General features: G+C 41.8%; 2 protein-coding genes across 2 annotated transcripts in view; both read left to right on the forward strand.

Moving 5' to 3' along the window:
• The window catches only part of arfgef2 (ADP ribosylation factor guanine nucleotide exchange factor 2), a 29,045-nt gene extending 21,630 nt beyond the window's left edge, over positions 1 to 7,415 (forward strand). The window contains exons 30-39 of the mRNA XM_014471475.2: positions 201 to 330; positions 416 to 551; positions 1,006 to 1,144; positions 1,302 to 1,359; positions 1,445 to 1,553; positions 1,638 to 1,777; positions 2,516 to 2,693; positions 2,889 to 3,027; positions 4,628 to 4,745; positions 5,893 to 7,415. Of these exons, the coding sequence (XP_014326961.1) occupies positions 201 to 330; positions 416 to 551; positions 1,006 to 1,144; positions 1,302 to 1,359; positions 1,445 to 1,553; positions 1,638 to 1,777; positions 2,516 to 2,693; positions 2,889 to 3,027; positions 4,628 to 4,745; positions 5,893 to 6,057 (1,312 nt within the window). The 3' untranslated portion in view covers positions 6,058 to 7,415. The remainder of the gene's footprint in view (positions 1 to 200; positions 331 to 415; positions 552 to 1,005; positions 1,145 to 1,301; positions 1,360 to 1,444; positions 1,554 to 1,637; positions 1,778 to 2,515; positions 2,694 to 2,888; positions 3,028 to 4,627; positions 4,746 to 5,892) is intronic.
• Positions 7,416 to 9,990: 2,575 nt separating this feature from the next.
• The window catches only part of bcl2l1 (BCL2 like 1), a 35,579-nt gene continuing 23,090 nt past the window's right edge, over positions 9,991 to 22,479 (forward strand). Inside the window, exons 1-2 of the mRNA XM_005806210.3 lie at positions 9,991 to 11,380; positions 15,606 to 16,354. Of these exons, the coding sequence (XP_005806267.1) occupies positions 15,815 to 16,354 (540 nt within the window). The 5' untranslated portion in view covers positions 9,991 to 11,380; positions 15,606 to 15,814. The remainder of the gene's footprint in view (positions 11,381 to 15,605; positions 16,355 to 22,479) is intronic.

The raw sequence follows: 22,479 nt of genomic DNA on the forward strand, positions 1-22,479 counted from the left end.
TGGTGGACGGGAAGAAAGTCATAACAGTCTGTGACCTAATGTAGATTTTATTAAAATGTGTTCAAGTTTCGATTTTTACAGCCACAGTCTTTCGGTTTTTGCCCTAAAACATTAACCATCCATATTTCCTTATCATGTCTGCTTCGTTTTGTGGACATAATCCAACAGAGCTGATGTTCCGGTGTGTGTTTGCTCTGCAGAGGCCTCACCGTCATGTTTGAGATCATGAAAAGTTACGGCCACTCCTTTGAGAAGCACTGGTGGCACGACCTCTTCAGAATCGTCTTCCGTATCTTCGACAATATGAAACTCCCAGAGCAGCAGACGGAGGTCAGAGTTCACATAACTGAGTTAATAAAAAGCACCAAATAGGTGGAATAAATTCTGAATGATGGTTTTATTTTTCTTTTGTCAGAAAATCGAGTGGATGACGACGACGTGTAACCACGCTCTGTACGCCGTCTGTGACGTGTTCACCCAGTTTTATGAGCCGCTCAGTGAAATCCTGCTGCAGGACATCTTCACTCAGCTGCAGTGGTGTGTCCGCCAAGGTGATGACATCACTAGTGTCATTCTTATATTTGTGATAGTTAAAGGAATAATCTGCATTACACAGCTGTAAACGCCCAAATGTTTAAAACGCCCAAATGTTTGTCTAAAACGCCCAAATGTTCCTGACTAAACTTTATCAGACGGTGCTAAAAAAATGTATTCTGCATATATCAGAGTTCCTTCACAGCCTGGAAAAGAATGGAATTTAATTTCAGCTTTTTCCAGGTTGGGAGAAGAATGGAAATAGAAAATGGGAGTATGGAAAAAGATTTATGTTTGCTGACCTATATTGTGTTCATCCATCCATCTGTCCATCCATCTATTTATTCATCTGTCCATAAATATCCATAAATCCATCCGTCCGTATGCTTGTCTCTCCTCTCGTCTCTAAGTCTTGCCCGTTGTTGGGCGCTGAATCCCAGTCGCTCTCTGATTGGTTCCTCTGTGCTGCAGATAACGAGCAGCTGGCCCGGTCGGGGACCAACTGTCTGGAGAACCTGGTGATTCTGAACGGGGAGAAGTTCAGTCCTGAGGTCTGGGACGTCACCTGCTCCTGCATGCTGGAGATCTTCCAGAACACCAGCCCCCACGCGTGAGCCGCCACTCACACACTTCACTCTCACATCACACACTCATTCAATTAGTTTTTTCAATTCGGCCATTTTGCTCATGCGTTAGTCTCGGTGCTGAGGCCCTACGTTGCCCTCTGTGTAAATCTGCCACTGTGTTTTATCTTTTCCGCCAATCAGCTTGTTGACATGGCGACCGGCTGGACAGGATGAGGAAGCCGCTGAGGGAAAGCACTTTGTAAGGAACTCGCCCTGCAGTAACACACACAACAAGTCCCCACGTTGTGTTTTCACCGGTCAAAATGTTTCTGCTGCGTTCGCAGGAGGCCGACTTCGACAGTCAGTCCCAGAGCAGCTTCGACAGAGCTCTGTCCGAGAGGGGGCACAGCCAGATGTCGAGCGACGACACCTGGAAGGGCAAGTCCAGCGCCAGTGAGTAAACACGGCCGCCATCTTTACCCAAGGTCAACCGAAAGACTTCTGAGCTTTTCTTTCCCCCGTCCCTCTGTCCTCCAGGAGTCTCGGACCAGAGGTTGTTTGCGGGCCTGCTCATTAAATGCGTTGTGCAGCTGGAGCTGATCCAGACCGTTGACAACATCGTCTTTTACCCGGCAACCAGCAAGAAGGAGGATGCCGACAACATGGCTGCCGCTCAGGTACGCAGAGAACAACCTGCTGCTTTATGTCAACATGCTGTTTATCTGGAAGCCTTTCAGTCGTTATCTGGACGGGAAAACTTTTCTCAGTAGAGATTGAAAGCAAATATTTTACATGATTGTAACAAAAGATATACTTTCTGGAACTGAATTAGATTATATATATCTAATTAAGGATTCTAAAAAAAGGATTGTACAATGAAACTTGCCTTCTTTTCTAAAACAGAAATTACAAGTGGCAGAAAATATTTTCAAGAACTGGCTTTAGTTTCAGTCGTCTCTTCTGTACAACAGAGCGTTATGACCTGGCTGTGAGAATGCTTGTTTAGTTATGAGAAGATAGTCATAATGTTGGCAATATTACCAGAGTTTTTCTCGTAATGTCACAAAAGAAAACTCTAAAAATGACAAAAAAAGTAATAATAATAATAATATTTCAATGAGAAAAAAGCTTCTGTAGAAGAGATCTGACATGATCAGCTCAGTTTTGTGATTCTTAGAAAGAGAGGAAGAAAAGAGAAACGATAAATGATGTAAGTGGAAGTTATTGTGCTTTAGTTCATCACATGATTAATTGACTACTCCGAACTATGGAAACTTAATGAGATAAAAAGAAAAAAATCCATATTTGTCTTCAAACACCAAAAAAGTTCTACCGTCTCAGATCATTCTATGAAACCTGTGGCAAACAGAAAGCCTTTAGTGATTGGAGCAAACGTGTTGTCCCCTTTGTCCCAGCGAGACGCTCTGGAGCAGTCGGAGGCGGCGGGAGAAGAGCCGGCTCCGGATCAGGGCATGTACCGTCACATGACGTCCGCTCACCTCTTCAAGCTGCTCGACTGTCTGCTGGAGTCGCACAACTTCGCCAAGGAGTTCAACTCCAACAACGAGCAGAGGACGGCGCTGTGGAGGGCAGGTAGGTGGAGGCTCCCGCTGGGCTCTTTAATTACTGTCAACAAAACTTTAAATTCCCTCGCTACAAATGATTATTTTTTATCCTTTTCTGGAAGGAAGATTCCTTTTCAGAACATTTTTTTCCCCTATCAAAATAAGAGCAGACTACATTTAAACCGCCGAACCTTTTCTATTTTTTATTTTTTTTTGCCTCTAGGATTTAAGGGGAAGTCCAAGCCCAACTTGTTGAAGCAGGAAACCAGCAGCCTGGCCTGCAGCCTGAGGATCCTGTTCAGGATGTACTCGGACCCCAAGCTGCAGGACTCGTGGCCGGACATTCAGACACGCCTGCTGCTGTGAGTACAACTGATGATTCTGATCATAATCAAATCAATAAACAGAACTCCTCTCATCTCAGAACACTCCTGTCAGAAAGAGCTACATACAGTATATGTAAATGAGCATTACTGACTGAGTTACAAAACAATGCTGCTGAGTAATGCAATGACCCATGGTTGTTGCATTAAACAACAAATTTGAGATGTTTGTTGGAAGAAAAATAGATTTTTCATAGAATCAGGAATGTGTCCTCCATTCATCTGTAAAGCTGATAAGTTTTCAGATACAGAGCAAATGATGGTTCACTACTCGCTGTACTGTTCTACTGAATGACATCTGTAACATCTGTTTGAATGTGAAAAACATAAATTTAGAATGGAAAAAGTTGAAGATTCCATAGTCAAGTTTTCTTTTTATTACGGGAAAGAGAAAAATCGGAAGTTCTGAAAACCAAACGAGCTTTTACACTCATTTCTATTCAGACAAAACGGCAAGCAGTGACTATATTGTTTAGAGATGCACAAATTAGTATCTGCATCGGTCCTGATACTGAAAAGAACTTCTCTATGGGGTATCAGTAACAATGTGCCCAATCCATAAGGACAGATGTATTCAGTCTAATTCTATGCTTTGTGGTCTGAGTGACGTCATGATTTATTTATTTTACACTATACTAGAACTTCTAATTGCACTTTCTGAACCGTTGGGAAGAAGGTTTGTTGCAGTCAAACAAGGATGACTACCTTGTTTCACCAAGGTAGTCAAACATCTATTGTTTTTGTCAGTTTCTGTATCATTTATTTTACGGTGGCTGTTCTTTTAATTGCACTGATAGGACAGATTAAAGTTGTTTTTTTTGTTTTTTTGCATATTTGACCAAGCATGCGAAGCTATTGATGTATTTAAGTGTTCTATTCTTGTACAGAGTTACCAAATATATTTGTGAATCAGTTCATTTATGACTGTGTTTTAAAAAAGAGCACTGTTTTTCTGTATTGGTAGCGATATCAGCCCATACTAAACCTCAGACATCTGTATTGGTATCGCAGGTGAAAAGAATGGATCGGTGCGTCCCTAGTAATGTTCTGGTGAATTGACATAAAATTCCCATTTTAGTTTTAGGTAACCATAGGCTTCCAGTGGTTACTGCAGTCTCGATAGAATATTTCATACGGGAACTTTTTTTTTTGAAAATCACTGTAAGTTACTCCATCCTGTTTAGTCCTAGGTTTAAGTTTCAACACAAATGCTCAACTTTAAATGGACCTGAATGGGTTGATGCCCAATCAACTTGGGATAAATAGCAGCTGTTAGATGAAGCGGAGCTGTTTGTTTTTCTCACATGTCTCATACCTCATTAGAAATGGATGAGCTGGTGCAGGCAGTGGAATATATTGGCATTTAAACGCCTGATGCAAATCCCCTCGTTGCCTTCATCACTTCTCTGACTCACTGGATCACTTCATGATTGCAAAGGTGGAAGTTTTTGTCTCAGGAAGCGCCGCTGGTGTCTTAATCCTAAGATTTTAAGGAACGCTGCTGATTTTCCTGCCGCACCGATGACGCTCAGCTGTCTGTCGTTAAAGTGCGTGTGTTTGTGTGTGTCCCGTCTCTCAGGGTGTGTACGGAAGCTCTGAGCTACTTCATCAGCCTGACCTCAGAGAGCCACAGAGAGGCTTGGAACAGCCTGCTGATGCTGCTGCTCACCAGGACACTACGGCTGCCCGACGACAAGGCATGAACACACACACACATTTTTACCTGTCATCACACATTAGCTGTCAGTAAACCTTAAAGAGAGGCTTGGAGAATGAGTGAAATGCCGACTGGTTTTAAATAAGTGGGATCAGAGGTGTTTTTGGTTGGGTTTTATTGATGTAAAATGTTAATAATGACATGTTTTGCCATTAGTCATGTCCTGTTGGTGTGAGCCCATGAGTCATCAATGCGTCACTGACCACCGCTGTGACTCAGATATCTTCTGAGAATTTTAGGCCAAAAGAGCTACAGTTTCTGTTTAGACAAAATGTAGCTGGGTGTTTAAGTAAAGTGTTTAAAAGGCGCAAAATCTGCACTTTAGTGGAATTCTTCAGCTCAAATTTAAAGGGGCAGTATTATATGAAATCTACTTTGGTGAGCTTTTTATTGTGTTATGATGTCACTCCCTCATCAAAAACATACGTGGAGTGTGGCTTTGATTCTTTCATGCATCTTTGAGAAATCATTAATCTTCCATAGCAACCGTTCAGTTGTGCAAAACACCGTGGTGGACCTAGCTCCGCCTTCGAGGACGAAGCTCCTCCTCAGAGCTGCAGTTTCCAAGCTTCGAGCTTCCGCCTCACAGAGCAGCTTTCCCCCCGCCACTCCCTGACTCGGCTCCTTCAGACTAGCCAGCAGTAATTAGCAAACACCTGGTGGAACTGCGCATCTGCTGAACTTATTATACGAGCCACTTCTCAGTGCAACGCTGGTAAATATGTTATTAAAGGGTTAATGGAGGAGACATGTTGTAATGACTTCCTAAAGGCGGAGTTTCAGAAAGAGGAGTTTTCAGAGAGAGGCCCAATTTCAATTTAAAATACCAAGTCAACATTTTTTAAGGTATGTTTGATATTTCTAACATTTTTTAACAACTGAAGGAAACATAGTTTTATTGTGCTAGAAAGATGAGACTATGAGACTGAATAATACATAATACTGCTGCTTTAATCCAGCTGCTTTTAATTCCTTCCATTTAGCATTTCAGCTACTCAGTGTATCACATATGGTTCCACTGATTGGAATGAGATCAAATGTTAAATATGTATAGTTTAAGACTCCATGCAGAATATGATGCCCATCTGTTCCCCATTTGTCCTAATAAGCATATTTCTGTCTTGCAGTTCAAGCCCCATGCTTCCTGTTACTACCCCCACCTGTGTGAAATGATGCAGTTCGATCTGATCCCGGAGCTGCGGGCCGTCCTGAGGCGCTTCTTCTTGCGCATCGGCTCCGTCTTCCAAATCGCTGCTCCCGACGGGGCGCACGCCCGGACCCCCGTCTCCTAGGAGATGGTGGGGGGAGGAGGGCTCGGCGCATGTCTGGGTGTGGCAAGGGGGGAGAAAACTTTTTAAAAAAATAATTTTTAAAAATAAAAACAAAGGTGAAAGCTGACGCGAGGGTCTAAGGTGGACTTGATGCATAAACTGTCCTCTGTCTGTCAAACTGGATTGGATTAGAGGGGGAATGGAGGGAATGGAGTCGGAGTGCGTTTCCGGTCTTGTTTCAGGATTCTACATCAAAGTGTTCAACGTTTCTGTCGTCTGTCAGCCTGTAGAGAAACCTCCATCCTCACTCTCTGGGATAAACAGCACTGTGACTGGCTCTCGTCTCTCATTGTCCCACTGACAAAAACTGTAAAGATATAATTTATTGTTGCTAAATCCTCTTGATGTTCTTGGATCGCTTTCTGTTTTTTTTTTGTTTGTTTCCATTTTCAAAGCTAATCTAAGAGAATGGGAGTGAAGCAGACGGGAATCGAAAGGTGTTGAAAAATGGCTTTCCGCCAACTGTGCCTGCTTGGACGAGGACGATCTCATCAGTTTCCGCTCCACCTCCATATCCGAGTTGTTTGGGTAGCAACCGATTCCCGTTAACAGAGACCTAAAACCGTTTGCTGCACCAACACTATCGGAGATCAAGCAGCTTTACATGGGACTTCGCTCTGTCGCCTTTGTCAGCGACATTTTATTTATTATCTTGATTATTTGCTTTTGTTTGTTTTTATTGGTTGTTTTTTCGTGAGAACTGCGACGTTTACACTGAAAAAAAGGTGATTTTTTTTTTTTTTTTCTGGTTTCTTGCTCATTCCCCATCCAGACTAACAGTTAGAGAATCCGTTAGCTCCCAAAACTCTGCCTTCATCTGTCAGTCAGGTTTACAGTCCATTTCCACATGTTTTGCACATCTGTTTGCCCCATTCAATTATTAGTTCCGAATATCCATCAGTGTTGGTTTACTTTAACCTCGCAGTTCAACAAAAGTGTTCAGGATAACGCTCATCAACATCGTTCGACCGCGGTTCTTTCGGAGTGCGTTCCCCGGCTTTTCTGAAGGATGTATGTAATTATTTCAAGTGCATTTAAATATATTTTTGTTTGAAAAAGCATTCCTTCCCTTGCAACTATGGATGTCTACTTTTTCTTCCCTTGTGCCAGGGAGTATATAAATAAATAAATAAATAAATATATATGTATATTATACAGTAAATGACACAAGTACAGACTGTAAAGTTTTCCATGTAAGATACATAGAAATGAAAGTGCTTATATGGTTCTATACATAATATTGTGATGTAATCTTCCAAACATTTGGTGAAGTAATCAATAAATCTGATTTCTGGTCTGTTCCAGGTACTTTTGGCGTACTGCTGAACAACATTTAGTCTGTTTCAAAGGAGACGGTCTTCCTTTGACTGTTCCTTCAGTGGATCGCCACAAAGGATGCACCGATTGCAGCTTTCGTACCGATCACCGATCTTAACAAAGCTGATTTTGGACAATGCTGTTTTGTGGGGTTACTTTACATGTTCTCATTAAAACCGTTCCTATGAGCCGATTGCGAAGCTCTCCAAAATTAAGGATATTGCGGCAGATTTATCAGTGTGCTCCTAGTCTCTAGTCTAGAGCAGTAGTCCCCAAAGTGGGTCCTCGAGGTCCGGCATCCTGCATGTTTTAGTTCTCTCCCTGGTTTAACGCAACTGGATCAAATGATGGCTTGTTAGGAGGCCTAAGAAGAACATTGACTTGCTGAAAAGGTTGTGACTACCGCCAGGGAGAGAACTAAAACATGCAGGATGTTGGCCCTCCAGGACTGACTTTGGGCCCCCCCTGCTCTAGAGACTCAGCTGGGTCATGTCCTCCATCAGGTTCTCATTCAGTACATCCACGATTCCTCTTTGTGTTCTTCCTTTGCAGTGACAAAGTTTTGAAATCAGGTAACATTTCGCCAGTTAGTGGTCAGAATGGGATAAAGCTGAACGTTACCTGATCCATCACCTGATGAAAGTCTGAGTTTTAATGTTTTAACATGGAGTTTTAATATCAACTTTAACAATAGTAAAAAAAATCCATTAATATAAGCATACAAAAACTAAAGACATTTTCGTTCTATTTTTTGCATAAAAGCTAATTTTGAAAAAAGCTTTTTTTTTTTTGATGAATAAATTTGGGCACCCTTATAATTTGCTCTTAAAATTGTTTGACTTTGGGATTCACTTCATTATTCAGCAGTTTGAAGGTTAGCCCTGTTAAAGCCCCACACGTTTATCTTACATAGTGAGTTTGAAAGCTGCTTTAGTCATTCCGGAAGGAGACCGAGTCTCCTCAGGCAATTAACGACTCCAAAAAGAATTTGAAGTCAGGTTTCCATTGCACAGAAAATAGTCTAGATGAGAAGGACATCCCTGACAACTGCGAGCATGCTCATAGGGTCACTTAAAGGTCAGACTATTAGAAAACTAGATACCAGAATATAAGTGATATTCAATTCAAAAATGCTTTGTTAACACCAAAGAAAAATAAAACCTCATTAAGATTTCAACGGGTACAGATACTGATGATTGTGGGCAGGAAGTGTTTTTTTTTTTTTTGTAGTGGTCAGAAGACACTCTGCTGTTGTATGACAATTTGATGAAGAGGATGCTCGGAGTTGTCTGTCATTGAACCAACTAAACCGTTTTAAGAAATGAACCTCAGACCAACTTTGCAGTATAGAGATGGAAGCACGATAATTTAGGGATACTTCTGCTGCAGCAAAACCTGTCCAGCTCACCATCATAGACGTCACGAGTTCTATCATTGTTCAAAGAATTCTTGAGGCAAAAAAGTATTAGTTGAAGGAGAACTGGACCTTGTGAGAAAACTGGCAAGAAGCTCTTGCTGCTTCTTGCTGCTAGTGCAAGAACCTCTACGAATGCCTCGCAGTCGAAAGTGAGAAGAAAACATTTTCCTCAGACTGTTGACGGTATTAAGGTTACAAGAAGCATCTTCCTGAAGTGAACAACACTACCTTCTGCTACGTTGGGTGAAAACGTTCCTTTTTTTTCTTTGGAAATATCTAGTTTAATTAACGCTAAAGTGCATTAAAAACCACTTGTCCCCCAGACGTAAATTAAAAATAAGATTCAACATCTCTTTGAACAATGCTTTAGAAAATATATATATATATATATATTTTTCTTTGTTGTTCATGAATGCAAATATTTTTCCGGCTCAATAGTCTGTTTTTTATTATTATTTTTTTAAGTATGCTTCTAAACCTGTGTGGAAAAAGAGGCTTTAATCCGTTGATCCAGTTGTGACAGATTTCTGACATTCTCACTTGTGTCCACACGATGGCAGTGTGGTCTAACTTTCCTGGTGTTCTGATGAGCCTTAGGATTTTGGGGTAACAAAGGTTACTATGGAGACCTCTCACACCTTTTGTTGTCAACTTAAGTGGAAAGGCGCCCAACAGCTGCTACATGGACCCCTGTAAAGCTAATATTACAAAACAAGAAGTAAGACAATATTAACTGTTAACGGTACGGTTTTGTATTTTCGGCTTACAGTTTTAACTTCTCGTGGAAGCATTCAAACGCCACATTTGGACTCGCTGTTATTCCCCTCCTTTTTTTTTTTCTAGCGACGGTTCGCCAAGTGCCGTTCACGACAACTGCGACTTCCAACCAGAAGAGCCTTACCGCGGGTTTAAAACAGTATAGGGTAGTGAAATAAACTTATTCCTCAAGCGAACGGCCGCAGCACAGGCTGTGGTATGGTCACGCACCACGTAGGAGGTGGGCGGTTCTGTGCAACTGGGAACCAGTAACGAGCTCCGTCGGCGTTAGCCAGTCAGGCTAGCAATGACGGTTTGGATCACTCCTAGTTCTACCGGGCTTCGGATAGTGTTCCGACAGACATGATTTTGTGGAGGCCACCGTACAAGTAAGAGTTCCACTCAATCCCGCGAGTCTCACTCCGACCCGTGTGTTCTTCCATTGGGGGAATTACGTGTAAAGGGGGAGCGCTTGCTGTGGCTTTGCTTGTGAATCTTCCTACAGCAAAGAGGTCGACCGATATGGATGAACGAGAAACCTAGATTTTGTTTCTGCCAAGATTTTTTTTTTTTTTTTACGTTACGTTTTTCTGCTTAAGCCCAAATGTGCTCGGGTGGTTCTGCGAACCATTTGTTGCTTTTTTTAGGACACATTTGGAAGCTCACAGCTTCCTATGAGACAGGGTGACAGCCATATTTCTCTGGATTGCTGCCTCTGTAAGGATGGCAGAGGTGGAGCTGTGCTAGTCATCGTAGCCGGGTTTAAAAATGTTATTGTTGTTGTTTGAATTGCTGGTGTGGCGAATACTATTTAAATCTGGTGCAGGGTGGCGTCTCAAAGTGGCTTAATTTTCACGTGTCGTGATTAACGCTCCTTTCCCAGTGTGTTAAGTCAGGAGAATGGCCTGCTAATGATGCCTTCAGGGACTCCCTCGTTCATCCGCAGCACTCTGGGAAGCAGTTTTTTTTTCATTATGAAATATTAGGGAAATAATGCGGTAAGAGAAAGTTTATATAAGCTTTAATTATATTCTTTTAAACTAAACTTTGTAATTTCTCCGAAAATGTCATCAATAATAGGCAGTACTAGTAAGACGCGTAGTTAATTAAGAAATCAGTTTGTTAAATGGTTTGTTGATGATATCTCGTTTCCGTTAATAAATAAACACTTCATCGATCTAAGGACAACAAATGTAAGATTTTCAGACAGCACTGTTACTTATTATATTTCATTGATTCTGGCACATTTTTAGTCACAGTCGAGACGGGCGGTCCTGCGCCGATAGGTCCAGCTCACGATTCAAACGCGGACCACACGACACCGGATGCGTTACCCAACTGTCCGCCGGTGAATGACCCAGCGGAAGCGTTGAAGAAAAGAAGGAGGAGTCTTCCTCGTGTCTGGAATAGTGTTTGTCATCCTACAGCTGAAAACTGTCCGTGGGGGGGACTTGCTGTGGCTTTCGCGCGCGGCTGAATCGGAGCTTTTTGTTTTATTTGAACATAATGACTCGCTCCTCCCCGCCCTTTCCCATACCTGGCGTGCGGAGCGCCTCGCCGGATGACAAATGAAGCGGAGCCTCTGAAATGCAGCTAATCGCGTCTCTTGTTACGCAACAGGGGAGGGTCCATAAAAGGGGCACATGTTGAAATGTATGCTCAAACCTACTCAACACAGCAAACAGAGTGGCAGTGTTTACATTTAAGCGTTTTGACAGCGTCTCCACACTTCGACAGAGTCGGAAAGAACCAGGAGGATTTCCCTTTTCTACTGTTATTTTTCAACCAGCGCTGGTAAGACAGTCGTGTTAAATCGGATTCATTACTACTATTATTGTCCTCGTCAGGCGAATGTTGTGGACTTGCTGTGAACACTTAATTTTGAGACTGTCGTCAAATCGACACATCCAGGAAAAAAAAAAAGTTGGGCTGATTTATTTATTTGTTTGTTTTTAATAAGAACAAACAAACAAACAAAAAAACCAATCCTGCCAAAATTTCCCCCCATAATCAGTATCACCACAGACTTTGATCAAATTACTGCCGGATCTCGTGGAAACATTCAAACGCCCCATTTGGACTCGCTGTTATTCCTATGGAGCTGCCGTGTTTACATCTCTACTGCGATGTTCCAGCCCGAGCCACGTGTTGGCAGCTGGGGACCATGTGGCCTTTGTAAACACTGCAGTCTTGTTGCTTCCCATCCGCCACGCTGGGCTGGTCCTGATATCCCTGGAACTGGGCGGGTGCAGACGGACAGCTGAAGTTTTTGTTTTTTTTCCCCCGACCTTACCTGAAATATTACTTGTTAGTCAGAGTGTCGGATTCTCCATTGTGTTGTGAAAAAGAGGCATGTGTTACAAGGTGATGCAAAGATCATTTGCATCCATCTGTCTGCTGCACTAATTATTAGGCTCATGTGCTTATCAGGCTTAAATGCCATTATTGTTGCAGGAGATGGCAGGTTATGTGATAACTTGGAGATAGTTTGGAATCATCAGCCAGATCCTTTTGTGAAACAAAAGAGTCAAGTGAATGAGTGGGCTGAAGAACAACAGAATGAAGGTAACTTCTCCCACAGATGATTTGTTACAGAATGTCTCAGTCAGATGTTTTCTACCAACTCAGCAATACATTGGATGGGAATGTAATTATACAAGTAAAATGCGCTTGTTTCCTTTTACAGCAGGGATTACGTTGGTGCGTTTGAGTCTCATCTACTAATAACTTTCATTTCATAATATGACCCAGCAGTGAGTCATTTTCCCCCCCTCTTTCAAGACCTGCCTCATTTATTATTTTTGTGTTCTAAAGAACATTTTGCATTATTGGACGTCTAAAAGGTGCTTTGTAAATCCCAAGCCCTTCAGAAAGATCTGATTTGGACTCCAGTGCATTGTTGGCATGCAAACATACCTCCTGCCAAGAGGTTTAACATTTAAACCGCTTCCTTAAACCAGTGCAGCAAAACAAAGTGTAGAATTTCTCTGTGGGTGTTGGACCAGAGGCTGGCAACATCCGTCATAGTAACCGATCAGGGATCTTTGTTCACTCTGTTCTACTTTCTACAGGCATTTTAAGCATAATCACTTTAAAAAGACATTTGTGTTGTAAAATAAAGCAAAGCATTAAAATTTATTTTAGATTTACAGAGCTTTACATCTCTAAAAATCCAACAGGATATGGGGCAGATATATCTGTACACACAAAGCCCAATAAAAACAAGTGAAGGACATCTCCATTAGTTCTTAATAAAACAGACTGAGACAAGTTAAATACAGAAGTCTTGCATCACAAAATGTTTAATTTATTTTATTAGGGATGCCTTTTGTTTTCGGGCCTATCACCCATCTTTAAAACCCTTTCACCCTGACATTACCCAATCAAATATATTCCAGCTGAGCCCATCTTATTACTTTTAGGGGAACAAAATCTCTTGTTTGCACTTGAGTGTCACATTTTGAAGTCATTTTAAGTTATGAATTAGTTACTATTATACTTTTAATAGTTCTAAATTGTTTTGTAAATCTGCAGGAGACTCAAACTCTCAATAATCGATCCCAGTTCTCTGCTGGGATTGATTAGCAATTAGCTTGGTTGGCCTTTCTAACATGAGTGTCTGTGTGCCTTACTTTGTTGCGCTGTGATAAATTTTCTTTCTAGAGGCTACTAGCATGTTTAATTTTTTAGCTGAAAAGCGGCAAAGCAAGTCTTCCTCGCTCAGTAACAACTTTCTTTCCATGGAGTGTTGTCGCTCAAACGTGGTCGCTTTACTATAATACGCGTTCATTCCTGTAGAGGATTCCATTTTTATGTTTTCGGGAAACCAGTCCAATTTAAGTCACCAACTGATTTTTCTGGGTTTCTTTATTTGTGTTGTGTTCAGGGGTGGAAATTAAAAATTTTCTCCACCAGCCACAGTGGCTGGTAGATACATTTTTTACCGGCCACTCAGACATTTCACCAGCCACTGATTTTTCTCTTTCGATTACAAACCCCACCTATACAAGCAAATTATATAAAATATACGATTTATTCTTAACTCTATGAAACCGGTTTACTGATAATAAGTTTGCCATACATATGTACTGTACGTGTACAGACTAATTTAACATTGCAAAGCATGGACACCATAACAGAGGTGTAAAGCAGTAAGTTTATTTGAAGTAATTACTAACGGCAAATTTAACTACACAACCCTAAAATTCTTGCAGTCATTTCCTATGTTGAACATTTTCACATTTTGGCTACAACTCCCCCAGATAGTATTAAGTTAAGATGTGTCTAGTGATTTTTTTAAAAACGTTTTTAAATAGTTTCAATGGCTGTTTTCTAACTGTTCTGTTTGTTTTCCCTTATTACGTTTTCTATTGAAATTTACAATTCTTATTTTTACTAAAAACACCTCAGAACATGTTCACTATTAATTCCACAGCCGTCATTATTCCTGTGTTATCCCAGAGTTTTTCTGACTACCTGTTAGCTTTCCCCACTCACTCACACCTGCCCTTCTGCCTCTTCGTGGACATTTTCACTCCTTACCGGGCAGCAGCAGCTAATCTGAACTCTTCCTCAATCTGTCCCTCGTCACGTCTCTCTCATCCTCCTCCATCGATAATAAATCCCCTGAATCGCTAATTCTCCCTCCTTTTCTGCTCCTCAATCTGCTCCAGCGGTCAAAGATTGTGTGGTAAACTTGTCGGTTTGACCATTTTCTCTGAATGGGCTAATGCGCTTTTTAGCTTTTGTTATCGTAGTTGTTGTGACCCGCCCACTCTCTTATCCGGCCACTTTGCTCAGGCTAAAGTGGTCCCATATGATGGACTGACGATGTGTCCAAAATCGTGGGACGATGTGTCCCACGATTTTGGGATAAGCTTGTTTAGATAATGGAAGGATGAATTTACAGTAGACCCCTTCACCTATTCTCAGCTCAGTATTCATGGCCTTTCCAGTGGAACGCAATTCCACTTTATTCAGGGAATATTTGCCTATTTGCGGACTTTTTTGTAGATTGTATCTGAAATATTGAAAAAGTAAACGCAGCATGGGAAGCTAAATGCTATCTCAGACACTATTGGATGGTGTTGGCAAATCAGCCAATCTAGGAGCTATGTTTGTTTTGTTTGGCACTGATTGGCTGTACCTCCAGGACTGGAGACAGGGATGGCTGTAGATGTTAGATTCTATGAAAGTGCGGAGATGATTTTTGCCAAAGAATATTTATTATTCAAACTATTTAAATAAGGGTTTTTTGGGGTTAAGTGTTTGGGGATTTTAAGTTTTTATGAACAGATGTTACCACTGTGAATACCGGGAGTTGCTCCATTATTATCGTTATTTCTTGTGAAGACATTTTCAAAAACTTCAATAGTTAGTGCTTCTAGGCTGAGTTTACTAATTGGGGGAAAAAAATCAGATTTTTTGTTTCTGACCAACTGATCGAAGCTAAACAAAACCCCCAAAAAAAGTCTGATTTAGTTCAAATGGAACTGAATCTCCTCTTATGCAAATGGTGTTTGCCAGACCTTTGTTGACAACACAACTTTCAGGCCATGAAGATCCTTTGTGTTGGCCCAGGCACACGGGTTTGAGGTAAAAACTTGAAATATTTTGGAAAAGTCCAATTATTGAAGCGGATGAATAAGTTTGACGCCACACAGATGAGTGTGTGAGTTGTACAGAGACGACGTGGAGATGAGGTAGGTCAAACTGGAGGACAGAGGTCACTGATAAGGAGGACTGTCTGGATCTCTCGCCACCTTCCTGACACTCTCGCCCTCATTGTCGTTTTTCTCTCCAGCTCTCTCTTACTCCACCGTTGTATCTTTATTGTCGCTGCCATCTGTTCCATATGCGGCAGCCCAATTAGAGAGTTGCTCTTTGACCCCACCTGTCCAAATTCAATTTGGAAGTACAGGACTGTCCTCATGCTCCCCCTTCCTTCTGTTACTGTTGCAGTATCTTCTATGGATCGGCTACGGAGACTTTGACCTTTTCCTTGTTGTTTTTTCTGCAGGGCCTGATTTGATCCGTCAGCCTTATGTGGGTTGGGTTTTCACCTCCAAGAGTCCTGTGGCTGTCAGCTGACCATGGTGGTCTAAACGGAGGAACCCCAGGAAGAAGCACAGTGTGTTTTCGCTCTGACCACAACTAGGTAGGGACCAAAAGACGGAGAGAGACACGGACCAGAAGAAAGATCAAGAAACTTGTTTAAACACACAAAAAATGTCACGAAACAGAGAACTGGTGCTTTTCTACATTAAGTTTAAACTGTCTCAGAGGAACTATCCGATCCAACACATATTGCCCAACGAGCCCCCGGACGGCACCGCTGCCGGGGACGTGGGGATGGACGACGAGCAGACGTTAGAGACACACGCTAATGGGACTTTTAACGGGACGAGTCCAGGATCCCCTAGGCGGCACCAGGCGGCGTCGGCGTCAACGATGGACGCGGTGAAAGTGGCCCTGCGCGACACGGCCCGTGAGTTTGAGCTGCGCTACTCCCGCGCCTTCAACGACCTTCACAGCACGCTGCACATCACACCGGCCACCGCCTACCAGAGCTTCGAGAACGTGATGGACGAGGTGTTCCGGGACGGCGTCAACTGGGGCCGCATCGTGGGGCTCTTCGCGTTTGGTGGCGCGCTGTGCGTGGAGTGCGTGGAGAAGGAGATGAGCCACCTGGTAGCCAGGATTGTAGAGTGGATGACCGTCTACCTGGATGAGCAGATTGAACCTTGGGTAGAAAGCCAAGGAGGATGGGTGAGTCTTATAAAAAGACACACACATGCACACGCACACACAGACTGTTAAGTCTCATGTTTGCTTGTGCTGCCACACTCATAAAGAATACTTTGATATTCTTTATGGGGAAGTTCAGTTCAGATTCCCGCATGGAAGATTTCCATGCCGACACCTTTGTTTGTGGAGCCCTGCTGGCAGCAGTCAGATTGGAAAACAGAAATAAATACCTTCCTTATTTTTGAACTAGATGTGGGGTGGACATGTGGGCTTTACAAATTAAACACTTTTTACTGTAGCGATGCACCAATAAGAGGTTGGAACTGTCGCCTCTCATTCAATGCATCAAAGATAATTGATCTACAAAGGCATTAACCAAGAGCATGTACTTCGAGTTGATTGAAAGGTAAGGTAATTTTATTTATATAGCACCTTTTCAGCAACAAGGCAATACAATGTGTTTTAAAAATCAAATAAAGTTTAGGAACATACTGTTTCTGGCATAAATGCGGATAAGTCTTTATTATTGTTTTTAAGTTTCTAAACTACAGCATCCGTCAAAGAACTTGTAGAAAATGTTAACTTGCTGATTAAATGTAAGAAATAAAAATAAAGTAAATTGGTAGCTGACGGCCGCTGTTCTATTCAACCAATAAAGGAAAACCAGAAAGTGGCATCAGCCAGACAAGCATGATCATAAACAATAGAATGTTTCTTTTCTTTTCTTTATAAATGTGATGCATATTAGCTGAAGACTGCTGTTATATTTAACCAAGGAATGAGAATAGAAACCAGAAATTGGCATGAGCCAGACAAGCGTGATCGGAGCATTCCTTGTGTGTTGTGTTTCTCTGTCAGGACTACACCTGCTTCACTGTGTAGTGTTAATGTGTCGGATGCTTTGAGTCTTGGCCGCCTGCCGATGTTGACCTGCAAGGGCTCGGGTTTCATTTCATCACACGCTGTGTCTCTGCTACCCAGCCGTGAACATGCCTTTGACTCGACGACACACTGGTCGGCCACCCTGACCGGCAGACGGGAACAGACGTCCGGATTAGCTGCAATGGTTGAGAGAAACGTTCTGCAGGAGTCAGCACACGACGTCGGAGAACCGTCTGGGTTTAGAACCCAGTAAGAGCAGGATGTTTGCTTGGTCAGCAGCTGTTTCAGCTGTCCACTAATTGATCAGCATCTGGGAACTCGATGAGCTGGATCGAAGTGGGGGGGCTTAAAGGGCTTTGTTGCCGTCCTGCAGCCCGCCTGCCTCAGCGATGGAAGTTCTCACAGGGAAAGATGAAGTCCAGGGCTTTTACAGATAGTCCTTTGTTTGTGCGGTCAGTTGATTGGCTCCGCGCTTTGTGCTTCCACTCCCTCACCATCTGACCAGATTATCAGGACAGTGTTTTTCTCTTGTGCTCTTTGCCAAAGCAGCTGCATTCACATGAAAGCTATGCATGCCTCTCCTTTTTTTTCTGGGTGTAGTTGTTCAGTGCAGTGCAGCGCTGTTGTTTTCTTTGTGTTGTATCACCTCCAGGACAGTCGAGGTCAGCTGTTTTCCTTTGTCCCAGCCGTTTGATTTTATGATATAGAGCACCAGAGGGAGGGGTTGTTTATAGTCACCCACTGCTGGATAACAACAGGTCAGAGGTCAGTTCTATAGAAACCGACATCTCAGCATTCAGAGGCATGTTTGTGAAACTACAGTAAGGCGGGCATAGCCCCGCTGTTTGTGCACAGAAACACGTTTCAGGGTTAGCTACCTGGATTTTACAGGAGTCTGATTTAGCAAATGGCTAACAGGGTATGTTTTGTAATCATAAAACTTTACAACATGCTGTTAGTTGTTACATAATTGAGTTCCCACCTTAAAAAAATAAGCACGTGCTGATCTCATGATTACACTCCAGCTGCACTACTTTGTTGGTGGTCTGCGCTGACAGATTTTAACCACTGCTAACGTTAGCAGTTAGGTTCTCAAGAGGAGTTAGATACATATAGTGAATTGTGCATGCATTGCACAATTAAATTAAATTAAAACCCCTTAACTGTCGCGAGGACACCAGTGTCCTCATGGACCCATTGGATAACATGCAAGTGTTTTTGTGGTGGCAGTTAAGGGTTAAATCAAATTTAACTCAAGTTGGAGGAGATATGCCGATCAGAATTTTGTGACCCATTTCTGACTCTTAGTTTATATAAAGCTTTATCACAGCTCATCAGATTCTGACTATTCCAATCATTTTAAAACAAATGAGGAAAATGAACGGAGTTGTGATTTTTAAAATGCATCTTATAGTAGCAACTAGCTAGCAACGTTAGCTAGCTAGGGCACAACAAAGCTGCCCTAACTTTGTTGTGAGTAAACACAACAAAGTTATTTATTGATAACTTTATTGTTATCAATAAAGTTGATAAAAACTTTATTGTTATCAGCTAAAGTCGACTTCAGGTCAGTTGCCAGTTCCACAGTGGTGGGTACTGCTCGCTAAAAAGCTAGTTGCGCTAATACTGTATGAATCAATACAGCATTGTCAAGCTTGAAAAAGCCTGATTTCTCAATGTATCTCAGAGTTTCATAACTGCTTTTTGCCAACTATAAGTATCAAGTTTAATACTGAATAGTGCTGTTGTCTGTACAACCTGATAAGTACTTAAGCAAGATGTCTTCTTACTGTGCAAGGTCGGACTTCCTAGTTTTCAACTAGCCGATCGTGCCAAAAACGAGCCGATTCCAATCACATGCAGAGTTCTCGGTGCGACTCTAATCACCGCATTTTATGAAGACTTCTTTGTATAATCATTACCTGCAAAAATATTACAACTGCTTCAGTACTACATTGTTGGCATGCCTAACAATGACTTGGAATGCAGTTGCACATGATTGATGTGAAAGTGAGGGGATTTTTTTTGGTTTCATAATAACCAAAACGGTGCTTCTGGAGACGCAGTGAATATGTTATTTGAAAACATGAACCATGAGGAGGTCAGTCTAAATTTCCCTTCATAACCACATGTTGACATCAGTGTTGTTGTTAAACCCATCTGTCCTTTGCCAATGATCTCAAGCTTCCTCCATTTGGCTTAGCATAAGCTACATCAGTACTATTTTAGGCATAAACAAGTGTGTGTGGCGTGCTAACTGATCAGCGTGTCAGTGTCACCCGGACTGGGAGACGTGAATGACTTCATTAGAAATTTTGAATGGATCAGGGTGATGGATGTTTCCATTTACTGTTGTTTCACTTCTCCCCTGCAATTGCAGTTAGCACATGATGTTGCTTCCTTCCTTTTTTTGTTTCCGTCTTCATCTTATTTTCTAGATCCATTCAGCTCAATAAACTTGTTGGGTTCTGATCTGTTTGTGACAAATCTGGGCCATTTCCAGTGGTAGCCCAGCTTGAGATCTACTGCTAGGTGTTTTACCGCTGGTGCTGTGACTTTTCCCGTTTTATTTTTGACTTATTTCCCCATTTCTCCTCAGACTCTGCCTACACTTTCTCTGAACCATATCGGTCTCTTGGTGAAAACCCATGTAATACTTTGTTGTGGGTTTTTTTTTTCTTCTTCTTCTGTCTTTTATTTCCTCTTCTCTTCCTCGCTCTCCTCCCCCGACACCTCCTCAGAGGAGGGAAGTCAAAGCCGTTGGCAGATGTGGGTATCGCTATGAGGCAGGTGTGCTCTTACTGTTAGCTGATGAAATATCAGTCTGTCCCGAGAAGCAGCAAGGTCACTCTCTCTGCGGTGCTGAAATATTTCTCACTCCTTGTACTTTTAATTCATTGTTATTGTTACAATAGCAATGAATTAGAGGAATTGAAACTGAAGAGAGAGAAAAAAAAAGTCGACATATATTCGATGTGAATGAGTGACATGAAACAATCCTTTGTGTTGTAGAAATGCACTGATAGGAGATTTTGGTGAGTCTTTGGCTGATAAAACAGAGCAAAGTTGCTGTAATACATCTAGCCTTTGTGAAAGCTTACTATCTGCTAAACAAGTCTCCTTTTTTAAAATTGACCCTCTCGGATATATTCCTGCCCTTACTTCGATGTATATATGTACTGTCACCTAGCAACTGTGAAGAAACTAAATATAAGCTGATAAAAATGGAACTCAAAATCTTGCTGATGTTTTTTGTTTTTTTTAATCCATTTAAGTTAATTAAATAATTAAAACACTTTTTTTTTTAGCAAAAATTATATAAAAAAAAACCCTACTTTGTCTACTATTGTTACAAGAACAAATCTGGAGAAAAGGACGCATTTGTGAAGGAGCCATCGGTTTTAGACGGCCTTCGTTGTGACTTAATCAGCCTTCAAATGTTACCTTCAAAGGGTGCAACTCCCGAATTTGGACACATCCTTTGTTTTTTAGACATATTCTGACAGCTTCCACACTGAAGTGTATTACTGGACTTTAGAATTTATCTGGAAAAATTATTTTGGGGAAGCTAAGTGCGTTTACCTTTTCAAAATTAGCCAAAATATTAAAGTGCTAAGCTAAAAAAAATAACTCAACTAGTAGTGCATTAGCAGATGGTTCCCACCACCGCAAATGTAGGAATTAAAAGTATCTAAACCGCATTGCAACTGTTCTTGTATCTGAAATACACACGCATTTTCATTACTCGTACATTTGAAGGTTCATGGTTCTAAAAGTGTTTAATACTTATTTTTTATTTTACCTGATAGTGCACAGTTTCCTTATTCAAAGTTTTATTTCACCTTTTCAACATAGAAGTATTTTTGATTCTTCACTGACTGAATGTAAACTCATCCAGAAATCAAATAAGGATTATTTAATCCTATTTACTCTCTGCAACTTTTCCTTCAGATTGAACTGGACTGGTTGCAAGCAAGAGTAAGAGTAACACCCTCTACAGAATCTCTTTTTTTTTACAAGTCTTAAGTATGAAAGCTATTGATATTTATTTTTATTCAGATGTCGAGAACAGCAGTGGAATCACCCAATATCGCACTAAATTGAAATTCACTCGCAGCATTGTTTTACTTCAGAATTCGCCGATTCTATAAATATTAAGACCGGGTTACTATTCGAGCACTCAACCCTTAATATAATTTTTACTCAAATGTCCAAAACGCTGCAAAATCTCAGAAATCATGAACGAGTGCAATTTTAATTTTGAAATATGCAGAAACCCCGTCTTTCCTACAGTACACTGCTATAGGAGGTTGCACTTTTTTGCTGGATATTTCATAAAATGTTCTTCAAAAGACAAAGGAAACAGAAAAGCAGATTCCCAAACTGGGGAAATAGTTGAGTTGGGGGCGGGAGGAGGAGGAGATGCATATTGAAAAGTGAAAGGTGTTTTGCACAACAGAGCATCCCTCGCCATCAGGAAAAGTGAAAGCCTGAGCTTAAACGATCCCGTCGGAGCCTATTTTGGAGTCTTCCCTGTCCGGGCTGCTGAGAGATCTGATTGGAGCTGAGAATGGGAGATAAATGGGCTCAGCCAGATTTCTCCCTCTGCAGCTCGTGCTTTTTAAAAGAAGCAGCCGAGTAAAGCCATATATTGTGGGATAATAAACCTCCTTGGCAGACAGCGGAGAGGTAGACAGTGCCACCGACCTAATAAGGCCGCTTCCACCAGAGGAGGCGATGGCAGTGATTACTTAGTGGAGATTGAGCTGCCTCAGGGAGGGGGAAGGGGGGATGGGGTTATTACCAATTAGAGATGAATAATATCTCAAGCAGCTACCGGGGAAAACAACGTTTTTTGTTTTTTTTCTCCTCTGACAGCCTAATAAAGGCGAACCTCGTTGCCATGGTCTAGGGACGCTTGGCTGGAGCTTGATGGGAACAAGGGAGCGTTTCAGTGGAAAAACGAGGGAAAAAGGGACACCATTAGTGCAGGCGGCGGGCTTTGTGCTCGCTTTGGTTTCAGTCAGGTCATGGAAAGTTAAGTACAAGAGGAACGAGCTCACACAGTTGCATTTTTATTTTTTTAAATCACCTGAACTTCTGCAGCGACTGCTCTGACATGTTCAGCATTTAAATGAGTTTGTCATATTTTTTCAAAGGTTTTATTGGCTTTATTTGTGAGTGGTTAGACAGGAAAGAGGGTTATGACATAGAGAGGGAAGACATGCGACAAGGGTCATCGACCTGGGACGGCCACGTTGAGG

This window comes from Xiphophorus maculatus, chromosome 1 (assembly GCF_002775205.1).
Source record: "Xiphophorus maculatus strain JP 163 A chromosome 1, X_maculatus-5.0-male, whole genome shotgun sequence".
In the NCBI taxonomy this organism is placed as follows: domain Eukaryota; kingdom Metazoa; phylum Chordata; class Actinopteri; order Cyprinodontiformes; family Poeciliidae; genus Xiphophorus; species Xiphophorus maculatus.